The sequence below is a fragment of the Perca fluviatilis genome, chromosome 11 (genome assembly GCF_010015445.1).
Source record: "Perca fluviatilis chromosome 11, GENO_Pfluv_1.0, whole genome shotgun sequence".
Lineage (NCBI taxonomy): Eukaryota > Metazoa > Chordata > Actinopteri > Perciformes > Percidae > Perca > Perca fluviatilis.
Window position 1 is genome coordinate 595,399 of NC_053122.1, and position 21,761 is coordinate 617,159.

Consider the following 21,761-nt stretch of genomic DNA (forward strand, 5'->3'; position numbering starts at 1 on the left):
ACCTTGTAGAGAAAGTCATCAGGGAGTCCCATCACTCCCCCAGACGGACTCATGTGTTTGATAGCTGTCACACCATTGTCACTAATGGCGGTGGGAGAGATGATGTCAGCATCACGGTCATCATCACCTTCATTACTGGAGGCAGGCTCAATCACCACAGAGGGGATCGGCATCTTTTCCTGCAGAGGACAAACAGCATTTAGCTCTTTCATTAACATTTCCCTTTCTCTGTTAGAACTATAAAGAAGCAGAACAAAATGTGACCAAGAACAAAACCATATGTTTTTTGAAAGAATCCAAAGCTGTTACCAAACTTTAAGCACCTCAGTGTTGGAATTTGCAGATGACACTGTTGTATTTTGTTTGTAGAACTTACATTACATCAAAATGAATTAGTCTTTATCTATCGTATAATTTCTTGATATGTTAGTGTTCTTATTTAATTCACTGAAGTACATGTTGTAGCGTTTGATTGGTGAGTCTATTTATGCTCATTTTAAGGGTTAGTCATGACGGCTGGGTCATGACCGAAAGAATGAGATCCAGGGTACAAGCGGCCGAAATGGGTTTCCTCAGGAGGGTGGCTGGCGTCTCCCTTAGAGATAGGGTGAGAAGCTCAGTCATCCGTGAGGAGCTCGGAGTAGAGCCGCTGCTCCTTCGCGTCGAAAGGAGCCAGTTGAGGTGGTTCGGGCATCTGGTAAGGATGCCCCCTGGGCGCCTCCCTAGGGAGGTGTTTCAGGCACGTCCAGCTGGGAGGGGGCCTCGGGGAAGACCCAGGACTAGGTGGAGGGATTATATCTCCAACCTGGCCTGGGAACGCCTCGGGATCCCCCAGTCGGAGCTGGTTAATGTGGCTCGGGAAAGGGAAGTTTGGGGTCCCCTGCTGGAGCTGCTACCCCCGCGACCCGATACCGGATAAGCGGAGGTAGATGGATGGATGTGTCATTTTGAGCATGAAATTAACTGTTTTGCCAATTGTGTGTTGTAGGTGTGTTGGTGCATTAAGAGTTTAGGAAAGTTGTTAAAAGTATTGAAAAAATTGTCATAGCGATCGTGAAAAACTGTAATCAAAGGTCTTCCTTTTGATACAGATTTTGGAAAAAATTGTTTGTGCTGCCATTTTCATTATGTTATTTCAGTATGCATTTGATATTTGTACAGTCATTAAAGTAAAATGTTTTCTAGTTTTCACAAATGTGTGATGGTTGGGGTCGGCTGGCTGTGAGTCTCTGTTTATTTTCTCTGCTGTTGGTATTTTTCCGTTTGCTCTCTCTCTCCCTGTGTCTCTTTTTTGCTTTCCCTCCTGCCTACTGCCTGCCAGCTGACTACACACACCCGCTGCCAATCAACCATCGCTGCTCTCCCGCCACACACACCTGCCAGCCATCTACAATCAAGCACAGTACTTCAACCCCGGGCCCAACAGATCATCTCTGCTGAATCGTTGCCTCAGCTTCACTGCTAGATCTTTCGATTTGCCTTCAGCATTTACTGTCCCTGTGTGTTTCCTTACCTTATCCTTCTTTGTGTTTGTTTTACAGAGTTCACTTCCATACCCTCCAGATCCAGTCAGCTGGCCTCCCCATTCAGTCCTCCTCCCGCAGCACTCTGCCTCACTCTGCCTCCGCCTCCACGTTCCAGCCAGTCCTCCCTCGGCTCCTCTGTTCCCCTGCTCCAGTGTCTCCTCCGCGGATCTTCAGCCCTGGTTTCCCCACATTTCCCCGAGCTCCCTGGTCATCCTAGGTTTTTCCCTTGAGTCCCTCTCCATCCTAGGTTTTTTCCTTGAGTCCCTGCCCTCCTAGTTTTTGCTCCTGTGTACCTCACCATCCCAGGTGTTCCCCTTGAGTCCCTCGCCCTCATAGTTTACTCCCGAGCTCCTCGTCACTCTTTGTTTTGTTCAATAAACTTATTTGCTTTCGTTGAGCCTTGCATTTGAGTCCGTTCTGCGCTTCACAACAGAACAATTCAGCCAACATGGACTCAGCAGGCTCACCCCAACCCCCTGCTACCTCTGATTCCCCGCCTCTAGACCTCTCTTTTGCCGTGGCCTCCCAGGGGGCGCTGCACGGCCAGCATGCAACAGCCATCTCCGCCATGGCCGAGATGCTGCGCTCCCTGGTCGAGGAGCCTGCTCCTGCTCCTCCCCCCGAGCCTCCCCATCCTTCCAATAACCCTGCTCCGTGCGCTCACTCCGATCGCCCCCCCGTGGTACATTCGGCCCCGCCTCTCGAGTCTCCGGTTTCTCTGCCAGACAAATTTGAGCTGTGAGCTGGGAACGTGCGAGGGTTTCCTTGTGCAGTGTGCCCTGGTGTTCCAGGGGCAGCCAGTAACCTACCGCTCTGACGAGGCCAGGGTGCGTTTTGTCACTGGGCTGCTCCGCGACCGGGCCCTCTCGTGGTATACTTCGGTGAACGCGTGACGGCCCGATCTCCTCTCCTCATACTCCGCCTTTTCGGAGGAACTGAAAAGGGTGTTTGATCACCCTGTGCAGGGGGCTGAAACCGATTCCCGCCTTTTGTATCTCCGTCAGGGGAATCGCAGTGTCACGGAGTACTCTGTCGATTTCCGCATTCTGGCCACTAGATCAGGCTGGAACAGTCCGGCTCTCCATCGCGTGTTCCTGAATGGGCTTAGTGAAATGAAAGTCCTGCTAGCCGCGAGGGACGAGCCGGAGAGCCTGGACAACCTTGTCGAAACCCCCACCCCTGAACCCATGCAATTGGGCCGCGCCTGCCTTACACCCAAAGACCGAGAGTGGCGTCATCTGGCCGGGGTCAGCATTTATTGTGGTAACCCCGGTCATTTCATTCCCACCTGCCCCGTTCGGTCAAAAGAGTCGGCTTGCCAGTAGCAGTGGGAGCTCTGGCGAGCCGGACCTCTCCCAACCCTCGCCTCCTACTGGAGGTTTCCCTGTCATAGCAGGAGGTAACACTCCCTTTGGGAGTATTGGTAGACTCTGGCGTGGATGACAACTTCCTGGAAATCGAAATCACTCGACAACTTTCCATCCCCCAAATTCCCCTCGAAACGCCCCTTCACACCGTCGGTCTCAACAACCAGTCACTCACCGCCGTTACCCATCGCACTCCCCCGCTCCATCTCCTTACCTCCGGTAATCATCATGAATCTTTCCCCTTTCACCTCATCTCCTCTCCTGCGTCCCCTGTTGTTCTTGGTCTCCCCTGGCTCATCTCTCACAACCCCAATGTGGACTGGGCGCGGGGGAAGATCAGGAATTGGAGCAACCATTGTCACGCTTCCTGTCTGTTGTCCGCGTCTGCCCCCGGTAAGTCCGCTCAGCTTCTAACTCCCCCGGTTCCCCCTGATTTTGACACTAGTTCCCCCTGAATACCATGACCTGGCTCAGATGTTTAGCAAGGAACATGCTTTGTCTCTACCCCCCCACAACCCTTATGACTGCTCCATAGCCCTCCTCCCGGACGCGCCCCTCCCATCCAGTCGGCTGTTTAATCTGTCTCGTCCGGAGAGGGAGGCTATGGAGCAGTACATCAAAGATTCCCTGGCTGCTGGTATCATTCGTCCCTCCTCGTCACCTCTAGGCGCGGGTTTCTTTTTTGTAGCCAAGAAAGACAAAACCCTTCATCCTTGTATCGACTACCGGGGGCTTAACTCCGTTACGGTAAAAAACAAGTGGATTCGGTGTTTGAATCCCTCTCCCAGTCCGCCATATTCACTAAGTTAGACCTTAGAAATGCCTACCATCTTGTGCGGATCCGGGAGGGGGACGAGTGGAAAATGGCTTTTAACACGCCGTTAGGCCACTACGAATATTTGGTGATGCCGTTTGGCCTCACTAACGCCCCCACCATTTTTCAAGCCCTCGTTAACGACGTCCTCCGTGACTTCCTGCATCGGTTTGTTTTTCTTCTCCCGTGACCCAGTCCAACACACCGAACATGTCCCTTTAGTGCTGCAGCGGCTTTTGGAGAACAGGCTGTACGTCGAGGCAGAAAAATGCAAATGTCATGTCCCGTCCATACAGTTTCTTGGTTTCATCATTGAGAGTGGGCGGCTCCGTGCAGAGCCAGCCAAAATCCAAGCCGTAGCAGACTGGCCCACTCCCACCTCCATTAAACAATTACAGCTTTTTTTGGGCTTTGCCAACTTCTACCATCGTTTCATTCGTAACTACAGTTCCCTGGCCGCCCCTCTCACTCGACTCACCTCCCCCTCAGTTCCCTTTATCTGGTCTCCCGAAGCCGCTGCAGCCTTCTCCCTCCTCAAGGTCCGGTTCACCTCCGACCCCATCCTCACCAATCCTGACCGCTCTCTCCAGTTTGTGGTGGAGGTAGATGCCTCGGGCGTGGGCGTTGGGGCTACCCTGTCCCAGTGCTCTCCCTCTGACCACAAACTCCATCCCTGTGCCTTCTTTTCCCGTCGCTTGACCCCCTCTGAGCAGAACTACAGCGTGGGAGACCGGGAGCTGTTGGCCGTGAAATTGGCCCTTGAGGAGTGGAGGCACTGGCTGGAGGGCGCTGAGCACCCCTTTCTGGTCTGGACCGACCATAAAAACCTCTCCTACATACAGACTGCCCAGAGACTAAACTCCCGCCAGGCACGGTGGGCCCTGTTTTTCAACCGGTTTAACTTCACCTTGTCATACCGTCCAGGATCCCGCAACGTCAAACCTGATGCTCTGTCCCCACTCCTCTGAGGACCAGGTTGACCAGCCTGAACCCATCCTCCCCCGTTCCTGCCTCGTCGCCTCCCTGGTCTCGGAGGTTGAGTCCGCCGTCCGCCGTGCTCAGTCCACGGATCCAGACCCTGGTACCAGTCCCCCTAACTGCCTCTATGTCCCTCCGAGCACCCGCTCCCAGGTTCTCCAGCTGCCACCCGGGATCTGCCAGGACCATGTTCCTGCTCCGCCAATGATTCTGGTGGCCCACCATGGACAAAGACTGCCTGGAGTTTGTGGCGGCTTGTGAGGTGTGCGCCCGCTCCAAAGCCTCCCACCAACCGCCCGCCGGTCTGCTCCGCCCCCTCCCAGTCCCTGGTCAGCCCTGGTCTCACATTGCTCTGGACTTTGTCACTGGCCTGCCCAATTCCCATGGAAACACGGTCATTCTCACAGTTGTTGATCGATTCTCCAAATCCGTCCATTTCATACCTCTGGCCAAACTACCCTCGTCCATGGAAACTGCCCGCCTGTTGGTCCACAACGTCTTCGGCCTCCACGGCATTCCCCTGGACATTGTCTCCGACCGGGTGTGGTGGCAAATTTTATTTTAACCATTATTGATTAATGATTTTAACCATCTGTTTAAAGATTGAACCTCCACAAAATGCTGTTCCTTCCTCTTAGACTCTCAAAGACCAGAGAGGGACAGCTGCAGCCATGAACTCTTAGCCTAGTGGTTTATTTTTAAGAAACTCTAGCTTCTCATTTGTTTAACTTTTTAGCAGACAAAGTTGAGAAGGCCACAAGCCATGTCTCCTTCTGCCTCCTGAGATAAACTATTGTTTAGGCTAATGTTGGGAACAGAGAGCAGAGAGGAAGGTGAGGATGGTTTGACTTTTCGTGATGTCCTCTTTTCAACTATGGCCAGGCTAAAAGATAAAGTTAGAGGGGTGGCTTAACAGAGGTTTTGACTATATGCTGATTTGATGTTTGGATTTTAGGTTAGAAATGCTCATTCAGTTGTACTGTGTGTACCTGTGAATCTGTATTCTCATATTTTGCAAAATATAATAAATGCTCAAAGACCAGACTTTGGTTTAATTCGCTTTATTCGTTTTCATTTTTATCATTGATATTTACAAAACTCTGCTGCTTCAAGAAAACTTCCACTACACCCCAGTTCAAAACGCAGGTCGGGAAGTCCTTCTGCCAAGCTCTCGGCGCCACTGTCAGCCTGTCATCTGGTTACCACCCTCAGACCAACGGACAGACCGAGCGGGCAAATCAGGACCTGGGGGTGGCTCTTAGGTGTGTGGCGTACCGTAACCCTTCATCATGGAGTTCCCACCTCCCATGGGTCGAATACGCCCATAACTCCCTCATCAGCGCTGCCACTGGGATGTCGCCCTTCATGTGCGCCATGGGGTTCCAGCCTCCATTGTTCCCAGCCCTGGAAGAAGAGGTGGCAGTGCCATCGGTTCAGGTCCATCTGCGGCGGTGTCGACGGGTTTGGAGGGAGGCCAGGGCTGCTCTCCAGCACACGCCTTCCCGGAATAAACGCTTGGCAGACCGCCACCGGACTCCTGCTCCTGTCTACTGGCCTGGCCTGAAGGTGTGACTTTTCTCCCGGGAACTCCCTCTCCAAACCTCCTCCAAGAAGCTCACCCCCCAGTTTGTGGGACCCCACACCATCGAGGCCGTCCTGAATCCCGCCGCCGTCAAACTTAGGCTCCCACCTCACTTCAAAATACATCCTGTCTTCCATGTCTCCCAGCTCAAACCGGTCTCCGCCAGCCCTCTCTCCGCCCCAGTGGCAGCTCCTCCTCCCCGGATCATCGACGGCCTATACGGTACGCCGCCTCCTGGACGTGCGACGTAGGGGCCGGGGCTACCGGTACCTTGTGGACTGGGCCGGCTACGGTCCTGGATACCTGCCAGCCAGATCCTCAACAACACACTCATAGAAGACTTCTACAGGGCCCACCTGGACAAGCCTGGCGGTCCGCCTGGGGGCTTCCGTTGAGGAGGGGGTACTGTGATGGTTGGGGTCGGCTGGCTGTGAGTCTCTGTTTATTTTCTCTGCTGTTAGTATTTTTCTGTTTGCTCTCTCTCTCCCTGTGTCTCTTTTTTGCTTTCCCTCCTGCCTACTGCCTGCCAGCTGACTACACACACCTGCTGCCAATCAACCATCGCTGCTCTCCCGCCACACACACCTGCCAGCCATCTACAATCAAGCACAGTACTTCAACCCCGGCCCAACAGATCATCTCTGCTGAATCGTTGCCTCAGCTTCACTGCTAGATCTCTCGATTTGCCTTCAGCATTTACTGTCCCTGTGTGTTTCCTTACCTTATCCTTCTTTGTGTTTGTTTTACAGAGTTCACTTCTATACCCTCCAGATCCAGTCAGCTGGCCTCCCCATTCAGTCCTCCTCCCGCGGCACTCTGCCTCACTCTACCTCCGCCTCCACGTTCCAGCCAGTCCTCCCTCGGCTCCTCCGTTCCCCCGCTCCAGTGTCTCTTCTGCGGATCTTCAGCCCCGGTTTCCCCGAGCTCCCTGGTCATCCTAGGTTTTTCCCTTGAGTCCATCTCCATCCTAGGTTTTTTTCCTTGAGTCCCTGCCCTCCTGGTTTTTGCTCCTGTGTACCTTGCCATCCTAGGTGTTCCCCTTGAGTCCCTCGCCCTCATAGTTTACTCTCAAGCTCCTCGTCACTCTTTGTTTTGTTCAATAAACTTATTTGCTTTCGTTGAGCCTTGCATTTGAGTCCGTTCTGTCCTTCACAACAAAATGTATGTTAAATATGTCAAATATTTCTATTTAAGAAGTAAAGCTGAGAAGAAGAGGATTCAGCTAAGCACTAACTTATTTTGACAACTTTCTAACAGTTGTTTCTGTGTCACTGTTGCCTTTTATGGCTCCTGTTGACCTTGGGTCAAATTTGATCCATTTTCAAAGTTTCTATATCAGAAATTCGGCTTTCTTTTGACCAAATTGCCCATGAATAACTGAATGAAGTTTGCTAGAAGCCTAGATGTACCACAAATTGGTTGATAATTGATTTGTATGCTTTACAAACCAAGAAAGACAACATTTGTGATTATTTTGGGTGAAATGGAATTAAAAGTATCCCGACTAAACTTTGCCTGTGATTATTTATCAACAAATGCTCCTCTGATCTTAACTTTTGGACAAAATTATTCATGTATAATTTCATATAAATTCAGTTTCTTGACCATGAATTCCAAAAATAAGTATAAAACTAGCGGTAATGAGTTTGAGAAAAGTTGGCTAAGAATGTGTAACAGATCATTTATACTTTTTGCTTTGTAAGCAAACGAAAACAGGTGCATGCTCAACATGACGGCAATACGACGGAAACGAAAAAACTTGAAAAATCAGAGGATGATTCCTCCAAACTTTAAAAGTTCTAATGACAAAATAATTAGTGTGAGGGAGTGACTTATTCATTAATTATGAAAGTTGAGTGAAATTTACCGATGGAGCTGCTTCACCTGGAGATGGTTTGTCGTCGTCAACAGGAGGAATCTGTGTGCAAACACAAATCATTTCATTAAACGGGAACAGAACTGTTTTTTTCAGTCACAGGTTCTGCAGCTTATTAGTTTACGGTAAGTTACATTCATAAATATAACATAAACATTAATGTTGGCTGTGTATTTTGGGAAAACAAAGTGTATTTTGGTCCGAAATAAACACAAGATATAAAAGGAATCTTATAAAACAAAATTCCAATAGTTTGATGAGAAATTGTAGTACAATAACTTTTAATTCTAGTTATAAAAATTATATATAAAATAATATAATATAAAGATTTTAGTTACTTATCAATCCTGCTTTTATTCATTTAGTGTGCTTCATAAAGACTTAACTCATGGCATCAAATCATCATAAGAGGTACTCAGAATTCAGTAGAAAATGAATGAAACGTGAAATTATAATTATTAATGTTTACTAATTATTAGTAGTGCTGTAAATGTTTATTGTTACACACATTATATCCATCATATATTATATTAGGTATCGGGTAATGATTAAAAAATGAAACCATTTTTAAAACATCTATAAACATTATCTGGATGGCCATACATATATATGTACCCCCCAGATTTAACACTAACCGGTTACCTGGTACACTCAAGACAGTAAGAAGCATAGGCAGTTTTAAACAGGGTTTGAAATTATGGCTTAGGTCAAAATCAATCAATCAATCAATCAATCAATCAATATATACATGTATATATACATGTATACATATATGTATATCTATACACATATATACACACACGTGTGTATATACATATATATACTGTACATACATACATATACACATACAGTATATATACGTGTATACATATATATGCATATGTATACACATGTGTGCATATATGTGTATATATACAAATATATATGAATGTATACAGATAATTTATTTTATCAAATTGAATGAAGGGCAAAAAATGGATCATTGCTTTAGCAAGCACTAACCAACCAGCCTTCCAGACACTGTTTATAGATGGTTTAAAGTATTTATTAACTATTTAACGAGGTATTATAGTCATCTGCTGCAACTTTATAATAACCATCCAGACACTGTTTATAGATGGTTAGACCTAACCCAACTAACCCTAGTAACCCTTAAGAAAGTGTTAACTATCTATCTGAATAATGTTTATAGACAGTTTACCAACCAACCAGTAACCGTTAACCAAGTGTTAGGAATATCTGGTCCATCTATCTATGTCATGTTTATAGATGGAGGCCAGGGTGGAGACATAATCTCTCCACCTAGTCCTTGGTCTTCCACAAGGCCTCCTCCCAGCTGGACTTGAGTTCCTTAGGGAGGTGCCCAGCGGGCATCCTTAACAAATGCCCAAACCACTCAACTTGCTCCTTTTGATGTAAAGCAGCAGTGGCTCTACTCTGAGCTCCTCATGGTTGACTGTGGTTCTCATCCTATCTCTTATGGAGACGCCAGAAACCCTCCTGAGGAAACCAATTTCGGCCACTTGTACCCTGGATCTCATTCTTTCGGTCATGACCCAGCCGTCATGACTATAGGTGTGGGTAGGAATGAAAACTGACTGGTAGATCAAGAGAGATCTCTTTTTGTCACAATGGTGCTATAAAGTCAATGTTATACCCATCCCGCTACGCCAATTCTTCGGCCATTATCCCGCTCCATTAACCCCTCCTTGCAGACAAGAACCCAAGGTACTTGAACTCCTTCACTTGGGGTAAAGAAAAGAGCCAACAAAAAATGAGCAGGGATACATACCTCACTAAGTTCTGCCTTCTCAGAGTCTGGAGACCCAACCATCGACTTTGGAGAGAACAAAAAAACATTAATACTTGATTGAATGATGCACTCAAAAAAAAATGAACACAAATTCCAACAAAGTATTCAAATTAATCTAAATTATTTACACTTTACTAATTTTGAGGATCACATGAAAACAATGATAGTGATGAAGATGAGTATGATGAAGATGAGTATGAAGATGATGATGAAGATGAAGAACAAGATGAAGATGATGATGATGATGATCAGGGGATCACAGATGGCAGCATTAGTGAGTTTTTTAGATCAACTCATCCACTCACATCAGGCTTCTCCTTAAGGCTGCAAGAAATTTCTGCTGAATCTTCTTCACCAACTGTGGGAGTGGCAGATTCGACTATCTTTTCTCCAGCAGGAGGAACTGCAGGTTCGTCTAGCTTTTCTTCAGCAGGAGGAGATGCAGGTTCGTCTATCTTTTCTCCAGCAGGAGGAGATGCAGGTTCGTCTATCTTTTCTTCAGCAGGAGGAGATGCAGGTTTCTCTATCTTTTCTTCAGCAGGAGGAGCTGCAAGTTCATCTATCTTTTCTTCAGCTGGGGGAGCTGCAGGTCCGTCTATCTTTTCTACAGCAGAGGGAGGTGCAGGCTCCTCCATCTTTTCTCCAGCAGGGGGAGTTGCAGGATCCTCCATCTTTTCTACAGCAGAGGGAGGTGCAGGCTCCTCCATCTTTTCTCCAGCAGGGGGAGTTGCAGGCTTGTCTTGTACTTCAGCAGCTTCTGTCTCTGAGGTTTCTGGAGCCTCAGTTGATTCAGGGTTAACTTCATTCTTTTGCAAAGAAAGATGGTGGTCAAGCCTAAAACTGTTCAAATGGTCACTTCGGATTCTGACATTTTGCATGAAGTGCAACAAATGCTTAAGAATTAAACAAATTTAAAAGGGCCATTCATGAATAATAATCCAGCCTTTGTATCTGCTCATGTTCTTCATCTCAAACTTAATACAAGTTAAAAGTATTGCCCACACACTACACTACAGCAGCTTTAAAAACAACAACTTGGTCACAAAAGATAAATGACAGCAGAGTGGAAAAGAGCTTATATCAGAATTAGATACGTGTTTATAATTGATGCAAAAACAGAATGTAAATAAATCTTTTTATTTGTACATAAACCCTCACCGTTCAGCTAGACTCGGCTCGACTCTGATCTACTCGACTAGCGTTTGGTACCAGGTCCTTTTCTCAATTTTGTTTTCCACTGCAGATATAGACGGGAGTTTTAGATCATCATCATAGTGACGCCACATGAAACTGCTGTGACATCATCTTTAACCTGACGCACGTTGCTCCATCCGCTGCATAAATCAACCACTGCTTGGTCAGCAGGCTGCCATTTTTAAAATCTGGGTTGCTTGGCTATTTACATCCTGTGTCACACATATGAACATTGTCTTTGACCAATAAGTGATCTGCAGTGTTTTACCTCCATCCTTTAGTATCGGTTCAGCCTACTTGTATAGCATATACCGTAGAAAGCATGTGAAACAACATTACTGTCTGTTGACAAATTGACAAAAAACATATCCTTATGCATCTGTTCTTTTTTCTGCTGTTTTGAACCGAACCATGACTTCTGTGTTCTCCAGCTAAATACTAACTGTTACAGTCAGAGGAAAACTTAAATCTTTGAGATTAAAAACTAAAGATCAATGAGAATAAAGTGAGAATAAAAAATGTGTATTACAACAAACAGTTTCAAGGAAAGAACAGTAAATAAAAGAAATTAATACACCATTCCAAGTCACATGATGTCTTTAAAATGTAAAACTCACCATCTTATCAAAATCCGCAAAAAATGATGGCGCAGTGGCATCCTTCAGAGAGCAGAGAAGAAAAAGGGTCAGGAACTTAAAAATACATTATAAATATATAATTATTATGATTATTTAGCATTCACAGAAGAGAGCAGGAACATTAGAGAACATAAAGGTACGTTCTTACGTTAAGGACGATAAGAGTCGGACGTTAGTAGGAGTAAGGTTTATGAGGGGTTGATGATGTCAGCATGCTGTTAGGGGTCATTTTTTTTTGTTCCACTCAAAGATTCAATCGGTAGGTTAGGTAGGAAATTGAACTTTGGCTCAAGTCAACTAAGATTTGAAATGTTGAAACTTTCAGCTGAAAGACATTTTACTAACTTCAGAGGTCCCTGCTGACTGAAATAACTAGGGATGCACCGGTACCACCTTTTTTCAGACCAAGCTTGACATTGGTGGCCTAAAGGTCAGAGAAGCGAGCTTGTGACCGGGAGGTTGTCAGTTCAATCCCCAGACCGACAGGATAAAATCTGGGTGGGGAAAGTGAAAGAGCAGCGCTTGTCCCTCCCTCATTACAACCACTGAGGTGCCATTGAGCATATATATATATATATATATATATATATATATATATATATAAAGTATTACATTTGGGTACTTGCGGATACCGATATGAGTACCTAATAATACCATTACAGTTCTAACAATTACTTTAAAAACATGCATTATTTGCACCTGAATGCAACATGAAGTCCCATCGGTTTGTTTCCATAACTCACAGTGAGTTCAGAGAAGCAGGAGGATTTAAGAGTTCTGTTCTTTCTCCGTCATCTCTGGCAATAGTCACAATGTCAGCAATAGTGCATCTTCAGGCTACCGCTAAGCTAACTTTACTGTGCTGTGTTTATAGCTACAGGCTGTTGCATGGCCTGGACCGAGAATCCTGTTGTTCTAACCCTTTCGAGTGAAATACAGCCACACTTTAGACAGTTTGGCTTTAAGATTTTTAATTGTTTAAGCAAGCTATAAGCTAACAGTGAGTTAACATTACCTGCTAGTGTCACAAGCAGTGATGCATGAAGTGGTATCGGGTGTGGCGGTGTCTGAGTAGTTTTATGACTACGAGTACATGAGCACAGAATGAGACCCAATACCTGATACTGGTGTCGGTATCTGTGCATCCCCAGAAATAACTCTAACTTGCTAACTAAAATATGTGATGAATGCTGTAAACACTGTAATAAGCTGAATTCGTCTGCAAACTGTTTATGTTTCCGTCTGGACAATGAGTGCAGATTTAAGTGTAGTTTGTAAAATTACCTGTGAAAATCCATTAAATGCATTGGTCACCTAAATTAAATTGCAAAAATACAAATTAGTACTTGAAAGATTTAAGTAATACTTAAGTAATACAAGTCTAAGATGGGTTGTAAAGATGTAATCGATGAGAAAATGAATACATGGAAAGAACAAGCAGACAAAGCAAGCAAGAGGAGGGGTGGGAGGAGCTCAGGCTGGGGTCCAGGTTTCAGGACAACTACTTTCACTTCTCAATCTGTGGGAGGGTAGAAGACAGGGTTTTAAAGTATTTCTAGTCTACTCTACGCTAATCTACCACACTGAAGACAGGAGGAAGTCAAGTACCTCTTCCTTTTCTGTATCTAGATCTGGGTACAACTTTCCAAATCTCCGGTTCGCAGCCTCGTCTTCGGACATGTCTGAATTTTCTGGTTCTTTGTGAATTCTGGTAACGTTTAAATCTTTAATTCCTTCTGCTGTTCCAGAAACATCTGCAGACGCAGAGTTTTGTTGTGGGACAGGAGACTCGAAGCCACTGCTGTGACTAACTTCCTGCCAAGACGTTGTGTTGGTGGCTCGGCCCTCAGTCCCCGAAGACGCTGCTGGGAAACTGTTGGCAAAAGGGTCTGAATCCCACCCACTTCTTCCATCCCCAGTGGACACAACTGCACCTTCTCCGGAGGTCTCAGCAAACGGATCAAACCCAAAACCACCCTCCTTGTCTCCAAACTGTGTTTCAGCAAAAGGATCTGAATCAAACGCACCTCCCTGTTTTTCTGCAAAAGGATCTGAATCAAACGCACCTCCCTGTTTTTCTGCAAAAGGATCTGAATCAAACACACCACCCTGTTTTTCTGCAAAAGAATCTGAATCAAACGCACCTCCCTGATTTTCTGCAAAAGGATCTAAATTAAACGCACCGCCCTGTTTTTCTGCAAAAGGATCTGAATCAAACACACCTCCTCCCTGTTTTTCTGCAAAAGGATCTGAATCAAACGCACCTCCCTGACTTTCTGCAAAAGGATCTGAATCAAACACACCTTCTCCCTGTTTTTCAGTGAAGGGATCTGAATCAAACGCACCTCCTCCCTTTTTTTCTGCAAAGGGATCTGAATCAAACACACCTCCCTGTTTTTCTGCAAAAGGATCTGAATCAAATGCACCTTCTCCCTGTTTTTCAGTGAAGGGATCTGAATCAAACGCACCTCCTCCCTTTTTTTCTGCAAAGGGATCTGAATCAAACGCACCTCCCTGTTTTTCTGCAAAAGGATCTGAATCAAATGCACCTCCTTCCTGTTTTTCTGCAAAAGGATCAGAATCAAACGCACTTCCTCCCTGTTTTTCTGTAAAAGGATCTGAATCAAACACACCTTCCTCCTGATTTTCAGAACGATCTGTGTAAACCGATGTGAGATCAGTTGGTTTACCTGGCAGTTCTTCTTCAGCTGAACAGTTTCTGTCTGATTTATTGCCCTCTGATGAAGCGTGTTCTACAGTTTGAGACTGTTCTGCTGCTCCACAATCATCACATCCCAACCCATCTGAGACTTTCCCTGGGGGACGGTTGTCATATGAAAGCTCATCATCGGCACTCGCCCAGCCTCCCACCTGACCCCCATCAGCCCACTCCTCAGCGGTCTCATACTCAGATCCCGACCCGTCTGGAGACCTGTACCACTTGTCTGCTCTGTCCTCTGTGCTGTGCTCAATCTCTTCACCATACTCGTTGGTAAATATAAGTCCTGGGGTGGACTTCCTGCGGTCTTCCTGCCATGATGCATCTCCCTCTGAATTTGCCTGACCTGTCTCATCTTTATCGCCTCTGAATGCGGAGGGATGTACGTTGGAGTTAGTTTCAGAGTTCCAGCCTCTAACCTCATCTTCAGATGTTGTGGCTGCCTCCCTGTCCTGAAGAGGTGTAGCTGTGTCAGCAGCTGGCTGCCAGCCATCTGCCTGCGCCCCGTCCTGCCAGCCGTCTGCCTGCGCCCCGTCCTGCACCCCATCCTGTGCCCAATCCTGAGCCCCGCCCACCGCCCCCTCCGGCCCTACAGCAGGGGCCTCGGCTACTGCTGCAGCATCTCCATTTGCTGACAATGAACCAAAGTCAGCAGACCAGTTGGCGACGAAGCCGGTGTCTGCAGCCTAATGGAAAAGGCAGGGATTATAGGGTTAAAGTCTGACCCCCCCTGCTCCAAACCCACAGCACTGAGTCCAACTGGAGAGTCAGTGCATGAAAATACACAGTGTGAGTTTTTAAGACAAAGACAGCAGACAAATGATGTAAGAATCCAGAGACTAGTTGCACAAAGTCAGACTGATCAGAGCTGTTATATCATATCAACACATTCTCATGAACGGGTTTGTATTCATGTGATATCCTACAAAATCAGTCATATACCGGTAAGTCACATCACGTGACAGTTAAGTTTAGCCGTCTTTACAGTTAAATTTAGCTGAGAAAAGGGGACTGTGAGCCGGGTACAGAGCACCGTGAGGTGATGGTCCTTTCAGAGGCCGTTACAGTTGAGTTTAGCCGACAAATCAAAGTCATCATCAAAGTCATTGAAATATGTTTTGAAAATCAACAGTTCAAATATTACTAAAATGCCAACTCAAGAAAATATGGTCAGTGTTCTCTTTGTGCAAACAGTAGCAGCCAAACAAAGGAGCTCAACAGTCAAATCAAGGGATGATTCTGTGAGAATATACTGATGTTCTACACAGTGAACGTCCTCATGTTGAGGACAGGGAGTAGAAGTAAAACTCACTCATTATCTGTGATTTATCAGGTGTTAACGATAATGTTAAACACTGTAACTGTGTGTACTTACAGGCTCAGCTGTTTGGGCGTTTGCCTTAAAAAAACAGAAAGAGACAGAAGATGGTTCATATCTGCAGAGACAACTATGGTGATCTGTGTATTGAACTGTATTCATTGATTTATTTGTAATGTGTTGTGTATTATGTGATCTATGTATTTTATGAATTTAAAATTTCCAGGAGAATTATGAAGCTGTCTGTAAAAAAGGACAACAGCGTCTATACTGCCTGAGAAAATTTTACCATTTTCATATAGACAAGACCATGATGACATTATGAGGGGTCTGCGTCTACGCCGGACCCTGCGCCGTCGATTTGACGCACAACTGTAAAATGGCCTTAAGAGTCCCTGGTTGTATAACTACAAGATTTAAAAACAGTTTTGTCCCAGCAGCAATCACTCTGTTAAACAAACTGTGGAATTACTGCACACAACGCGCAAGAACCTTGGTGATGTACTAGCTGTAGAATTTCTGCATATAACTGCACAAGTCAATGTGGTCATTTACTGTTTTTGATCCATGTTCTACTGTCTGTTTTATGTGTTTTATTGTTTTGTAAGTTGCATGTTATGTGGTGGTCTACAAAGCTTTAATGATGTCATGCCTCTTCGACTGTAAACCTAGTTTATCTAACGGTACCAATAAAGTAACCTGAACCTGAAGTTTTATTTGTAAAGTTACTTGACCGACTTCACTTTTTCATTCTTACCCTCAACTATAATCTGATCATTAAATTAGAAGAGGAAGTTCATGTTTTTGATTGTGCACTCACATTGTTAAACTGTTTTAAATACAACAGGAGACTTTACTCACCGACCACATATCCCAAGGCACAGCTGTCTAAAAGGGGCAGAACACATACATTGTTTTTACAGATAACAGATATACATCAACATATTTCTATCAATTACTCCTGATGGCATTAACTGGGACAGACTTACCAGACTTCATCATTCACTCACAGATATTCATAAAACATTTGTATATTCATGATAATATCTGTTTTACTTGTTTTGGTATTCAAGGCTCTGTGTTTGACATTCAGAACATTAATATTACATTATTATTCGCTCTGACACATAAAGTAGAGTAACTGCGTTCTGAGCAGAGAATGAAGTCTCCCTCCCTTGTGTGTGTTGTAATCACCAGGTGAACAGTCACCTGATCTACCTGAAACTGCGATAAATAAAATATGCTGAGAGCATGTGACCCGTTTTTGTTTGGTCTACTTTAGTCTGTCGACAGTCCCCAGGCGAGTAAAATGTAGTTTTCAGACTGCCCTTCTTTACTTTGTGTTTTGTTTTGTCCAATCAAACATACTCAGGTGCACACTCTGGTTGAAACTGTTTTTCTGCTGTCAGGTAATGATGTGAACCTGTGGTATCGGCGAAACACTTTCATCTGGCTGAAAAGCATCAAAGTCCATGTCCAGAAGAGATTGTCCCGGCCGTTCATTGGGCTTTGGACAAAAACAACAACAGGTCAGCATACAACACACAAGGCATATTAGTTGTCTCTGTCTATTTTAGGAATTGCTAATGAACGTCACAGACCTGCGATGGTGAAGGTGCTGGTAGAAATTCTCCTCCAAACAGGTCGATGATCTGCTCCTCTGCCACCTCCTTGGTAGGTGTGACCTTCGGTGGTGGAGGCACCGGTGGCCCCTTTTTAAGCTGTTGAAAAGCAATATAAGCAGTTATTAAATCAATTCAGGGCAGATTTAATTAAGCAGCATTTTACTAATCAAAGAGAATGGATGGAGCAATATAGGGATGATACATAAATGATGACACAGTTAGTCTGTTATTATTGTTAACTATTATTATTTACACTAGAAGCACTCGCAGGTCACACACACATAGTTCTCTTACTGTCACCAGGATTTGCTGAGGCCCTCATTACTATTCTACCTGGATACAGAAAAGAGAACCGCGGCAGGGGAAGTGGATAGTAAGACTTTGTATTTATGATGACTTTGTCAATGTCGCGGTAATTTGATCAGCAGCTTGCAATGTCTGCAGGTTATTTTTGAGCTGTGACATAAGTGACACCAGAAACATAAAAGCATGTAAGCGAGATAAAGTAAATTATGGTAGTAAGTCAGAATATGGAACAACACTGCACCAATCATTCCCCACGTTGACCAAGTCGGCTTCACGACGCAGGTCAAGAGTTGGGTCGATTTCAATGTGAATTGCACACAACCAGGGTCGCTAACAACCACTACGGGAGAAATTATGTCATTGGTTGGAAAGTGGAGCCCATAAACAAACAAGATTTTGTCTCACTGTGTTTTAGAACGTAACCACTGTGAAACAATCAGAAAACAATCAGATCATGAAAAACTTTTTATTTCTGTCATTCACAGCACGGCTGCTCGCTCTCTTTGACCAAGATGGCCCGCACAAATCTCTCTCTGTCTTTTTAAAAATGAGTTGGGAAGCCGACAGCAAAGCTTAACTAGTTTTTCAGAGCAAAGCAACATCTGCCTTTAAATGGGGGGATGGCATGACATACACGGTCACATATGCACACATACAACACATACACACACCTATTTGTCCAAATGCCTTTGACAAACATGTGAACTCTATTGAAGGCTAACACTAAGAGTCTCATGACCTTAAAGGTGCTGTAAACGTCTTTCAAACAAATATTTTCTGTGTAAAGATAAAGTGGAGTACAGAATGAAGTCACACTCCCTCTGAGTGTGATGAAATCTGAGCTTCTCAGTTGTTGTTTTTTGTAGCCAGTTCCTACTGCATGTGCATGCATCCCTTTTGCATTCGCATTTGTTTTTTTTGGTTGGTTGACATTTCGTCACTAGGAAATTTCTCAAGAAACGCAGCTCCAAGTGAATTTAACATCGACCGACCAAATAACCTGATGCAGAGGTGAAGAGTGTGTGTGAGAATCTTTCTTTCTTTTTGAAATGGATCAGACGGAGGTTACTACTTATAACGCCGGTCCTGATGGTTATTTTACCACTTATGAGCACCACTGTCCCCGATGAGTATGAGCTAACCATGGAGCTACACTAACCCCCGACTCCTCCACGCTCTCGCTCCATTCCTGATCTGCAGTAACCTCCACATGATCTTTCTCCATATGAGAGATGATTTCTCTCTGTATGACAGATGATCTCTCTCCATATGAGCGCCGATCTCTGGGTTGTGCGCAGTGCAGAGCGGCAGTTTAGCTAGGCCGTAGGAGCACTATGCTGTTGTTAGCTTGCCGTTAGCACTGCTAGCATTACAGCTCAGCCATCTCCATGTTTGCTCATCACACCAGAGACTAAAGCCGTGTGCAGCTGTTCCTGACTCTGAATGTCAGTCAAACTCTGGTGAGAGCCATGTGGAGGCAATCCCATTACAGACTGGATTTTGTTGTGAGTTTCATGTACAGCACCTTTAACTGTTATACTTTCAGCTATCAACTCTACTGTATATAACAACTCTGCTGTTCTATACTCACTCAGCACAGACAGAAACAGACACATGTCACATGTTCACTCACCAGGTAACAGACAAAAGTGCAGCAAAGAAAAACAGTCACACAAAGTTACTGTGAAGTTCCAACAAACATCTGATTCAAGTAGAGAAAAGAAACACTCAGTACACCGTTATTCATCAAATACTAAAACATTTCTATCAATTACTGTTGATGTCTGCAAATCAACATTTTATGATAGTTTATGTGTGAAGGAGATCTGGAACCAGCTACAATCAGATCTAATGTAGAATGGTTTAAGATCAGCTCTACCTGTATCGGGGATTTGGGCCGTGGCGGTCCAGGTGAGACAGGGCGGAGCATGTGGTTGGAGCTGGCGTCGGGACTGTCAGGTGGACTCTCAGAATCTGGAGGTGACGGGGTTCTGGCGAGTCGCAGCGGCCCGGAATCACTGAGGGACAAGACGGAAACGACACAATCACATGGCGTCAGCATCTGAAAGTTTAGTTTTTAATTGTGCAGACTAATTGCTGTCAGCTGAACCTCGTAGTTCTAATTTTCTGCTGTTTAAAAATCTACAGTTTAAAAGTCTCATGCTTCTGAATTTCTGATTTTCGGAGAGGAAAGCAGGATGATTGAGGATCTGATCTTTTTTTAAATATGCTCATTTTACAGCTGAGCTGCAGACACCTGGTCAACCCCAAGAATCCTGCTGGCCGGCTAAATCCTAAAACAAACAACACAAGTGACAGGAGGCGAGCAGGACCTGTGTTATGCACCCCACAGGGGTTTTGATTTTATGACAAAGTGGACTTGGTGTGCTGACTTTATTATCTAACTGTTCTGCGGTTTGTATTCATGAACAAGTTAACCCAAGAAGTAGTTTTAAAAGTCTCACAGATATAAACTGAACATTACTTAGTAGATAGTGATTGTATATGTTTCTAAGTGGCAAAACAAGAATGTTTGATATCACTACCATCACTTCACATCATCTCTGAAGACAGATGTGGCACAGACACTGAGATAGACGGACGGAAAACACCGGTCTCATTTTAACCTCAGCATTAGAACAATCTGAGAGATATTAAAATCACACAGAAAAATTCCACATAGTGACTTCAATGATTTCATGAAATAAAAAAGAATATTTTGAAAAAGGATGTAAATGTTGTAAGTGAAACCGATTCCCAGAGTAAAAACGTGCACTGACCTTGGAGCTCCTTGGATGGTGAACATTTTGTCCGAGTGCTGCTCAGCCAGTTTGGTCATCACTTCGTAGAGCTGTCTGCAGACCTGAAGCGTTAGAGAGTTAGAGGGAAATACAAGTGGAGCTCCAGACCAGGTCACCTTTGAATGAAATGTGAGCTTCACACTTTACACCATCTATGGAAACACAATGTCCCAAAGTGCCCTAACCCAATTCGTCAGCTGATGTCTGTGATGGCTCAGACTGAACACTCTAAAACCATTTAAATGGTTTATCTGTTTGTTCATTTTGTAAAAACAAAGTAGGAAATCAATCAAATGTAAAATGAGCCCTGTAAAAATGATTCTGCATGAAACATTGTTTTATCATTGATTTAAGTGCCATTACTGATATTGCTCTGTAAACAGCAGACAGTTGCTTCTCCTACATAATGTATATTCTATATTGAGTTGTTAGATGATGTACACATGGCCATGTTATATTATCATATGCTACATTTACGAAGACAAGCACTATTTTGTTCTGAGGAAACTATATTTGATGCATTTCCTGCTCCCTGGTCAGGGAGACTTTCTCTTCATCTTTCTCTTGTTATTGTGAAATAATAACTTTAACCATCAATCCATCAGTGTTGTTGTGCATTAATTTATGGTTGTTCGAGTGCTTTCAGATATAATTAACAACAGCCCCCCCCTCCTCACCAGAGAGATCTCGCGGTGAAACTTGGCCTCAAGTTTGGTTATGCTCTTATAGGTGCTGATGTAGAAGCCGACCCGGCTGCAGGAAAGAAACAGAGTTAGAGTTGGTGATTGTTGGTGATTGTTGGAGATTGTTGGTGATGGTTGGTGATGGTTGGTGATGGTTGGTGATTGTTGGCGATTGCAGCAGATTGGAGCATTCACAGTATGTCCCGGCTTACGGTACAGATCCATATGTCCGACACGACAGAAGCGTGGTTTCGCGACATCATACAGCCATGGTTGATGCTCCACGCCCCTGACCAGCAGCTGATTGGACGAACGCGTGACGTGGGTCTGGCTACTTGAGAATTTCAACAGAGTGTCATGGTGGCCCGTTGAGAATACGATCTCATATTTTCCAAAAATAGTTCATCAAAACATGTTTCTGAAAACATTTTAAGAGAGAAATATGCCATGCAGTTGCTGAATCTGTCTTCATTTCAGATCAACAAAGGTCAGTTTAAAAGATTTCCATCTACATCTACTGG

General features: G+C 44.8%; 1 protein-coding gene across 13 annotated transcripts in view; it reads right to left on the bottom strand.

Annotated features, from left to right (window-relative positions):
• Positions 1-21,761, bottom strand: part of amph (amphiphysin) — a 29,224-nt gene that overhangs the window by 1,492 nt on the left and 5,971 nt on the right. For 2 of the 13 annotated variants that reach the window (XM_039815538.1, XM_039815532.1), the window contains 14 exons: positions 21,235-21,310; positions 20,537-20,619; positions 19,636-19,774; positions 17,427-17,546; positions 17,249-17,332; positions 16,687-16,713; positions 15,883-15,906; positions 13,397-15,193; positions 13,073-13,102; positions 11,768-11,809; positions 10,262-10,762; positions 9,936-9,980; positions 8,135-8,185; positions 3-179 (listed from right to left, as the gene is read on the bottom strand). In XM_039815538.1, coding sequence (XP_039671472.1) covers positions 3-179; positions 8,135-8,185; positions 9,936-9,980; positions 10,262-10,762; positions 11,768-11,809; positions 13,073-13,102; positions 13,397-15,193; positions 15,883-15,906; positions 16,687-16,713; positions 17,249-17,332; positions 17,427-17,546; positions 19,636-19,774; positions 20,537-20,619; positions 21,235-21,310 — 3,196 coding nt within the window. The remainder of the gene's footprint in view (positions 1-2; positions 180-8,134; positions 8,186-9,935; positions 9,981-10,261; positions 10,763-11,767; positions 11,810-13,072; positions 13,103-13,396; positions 15,194-15,882; positions 15,907-16,686; positions 16,714-17,248; positions 17,333-17,426; positions 17,547-19,635; positions 19,775-20,536; positions 20,620-21,234; positions 21,311-21,761) is intronic. The other 11 variants (XM_039815536.1, XM_039815537.1, XM_039815534.1 and 8 more) reach the window with 11 other exon arrangements.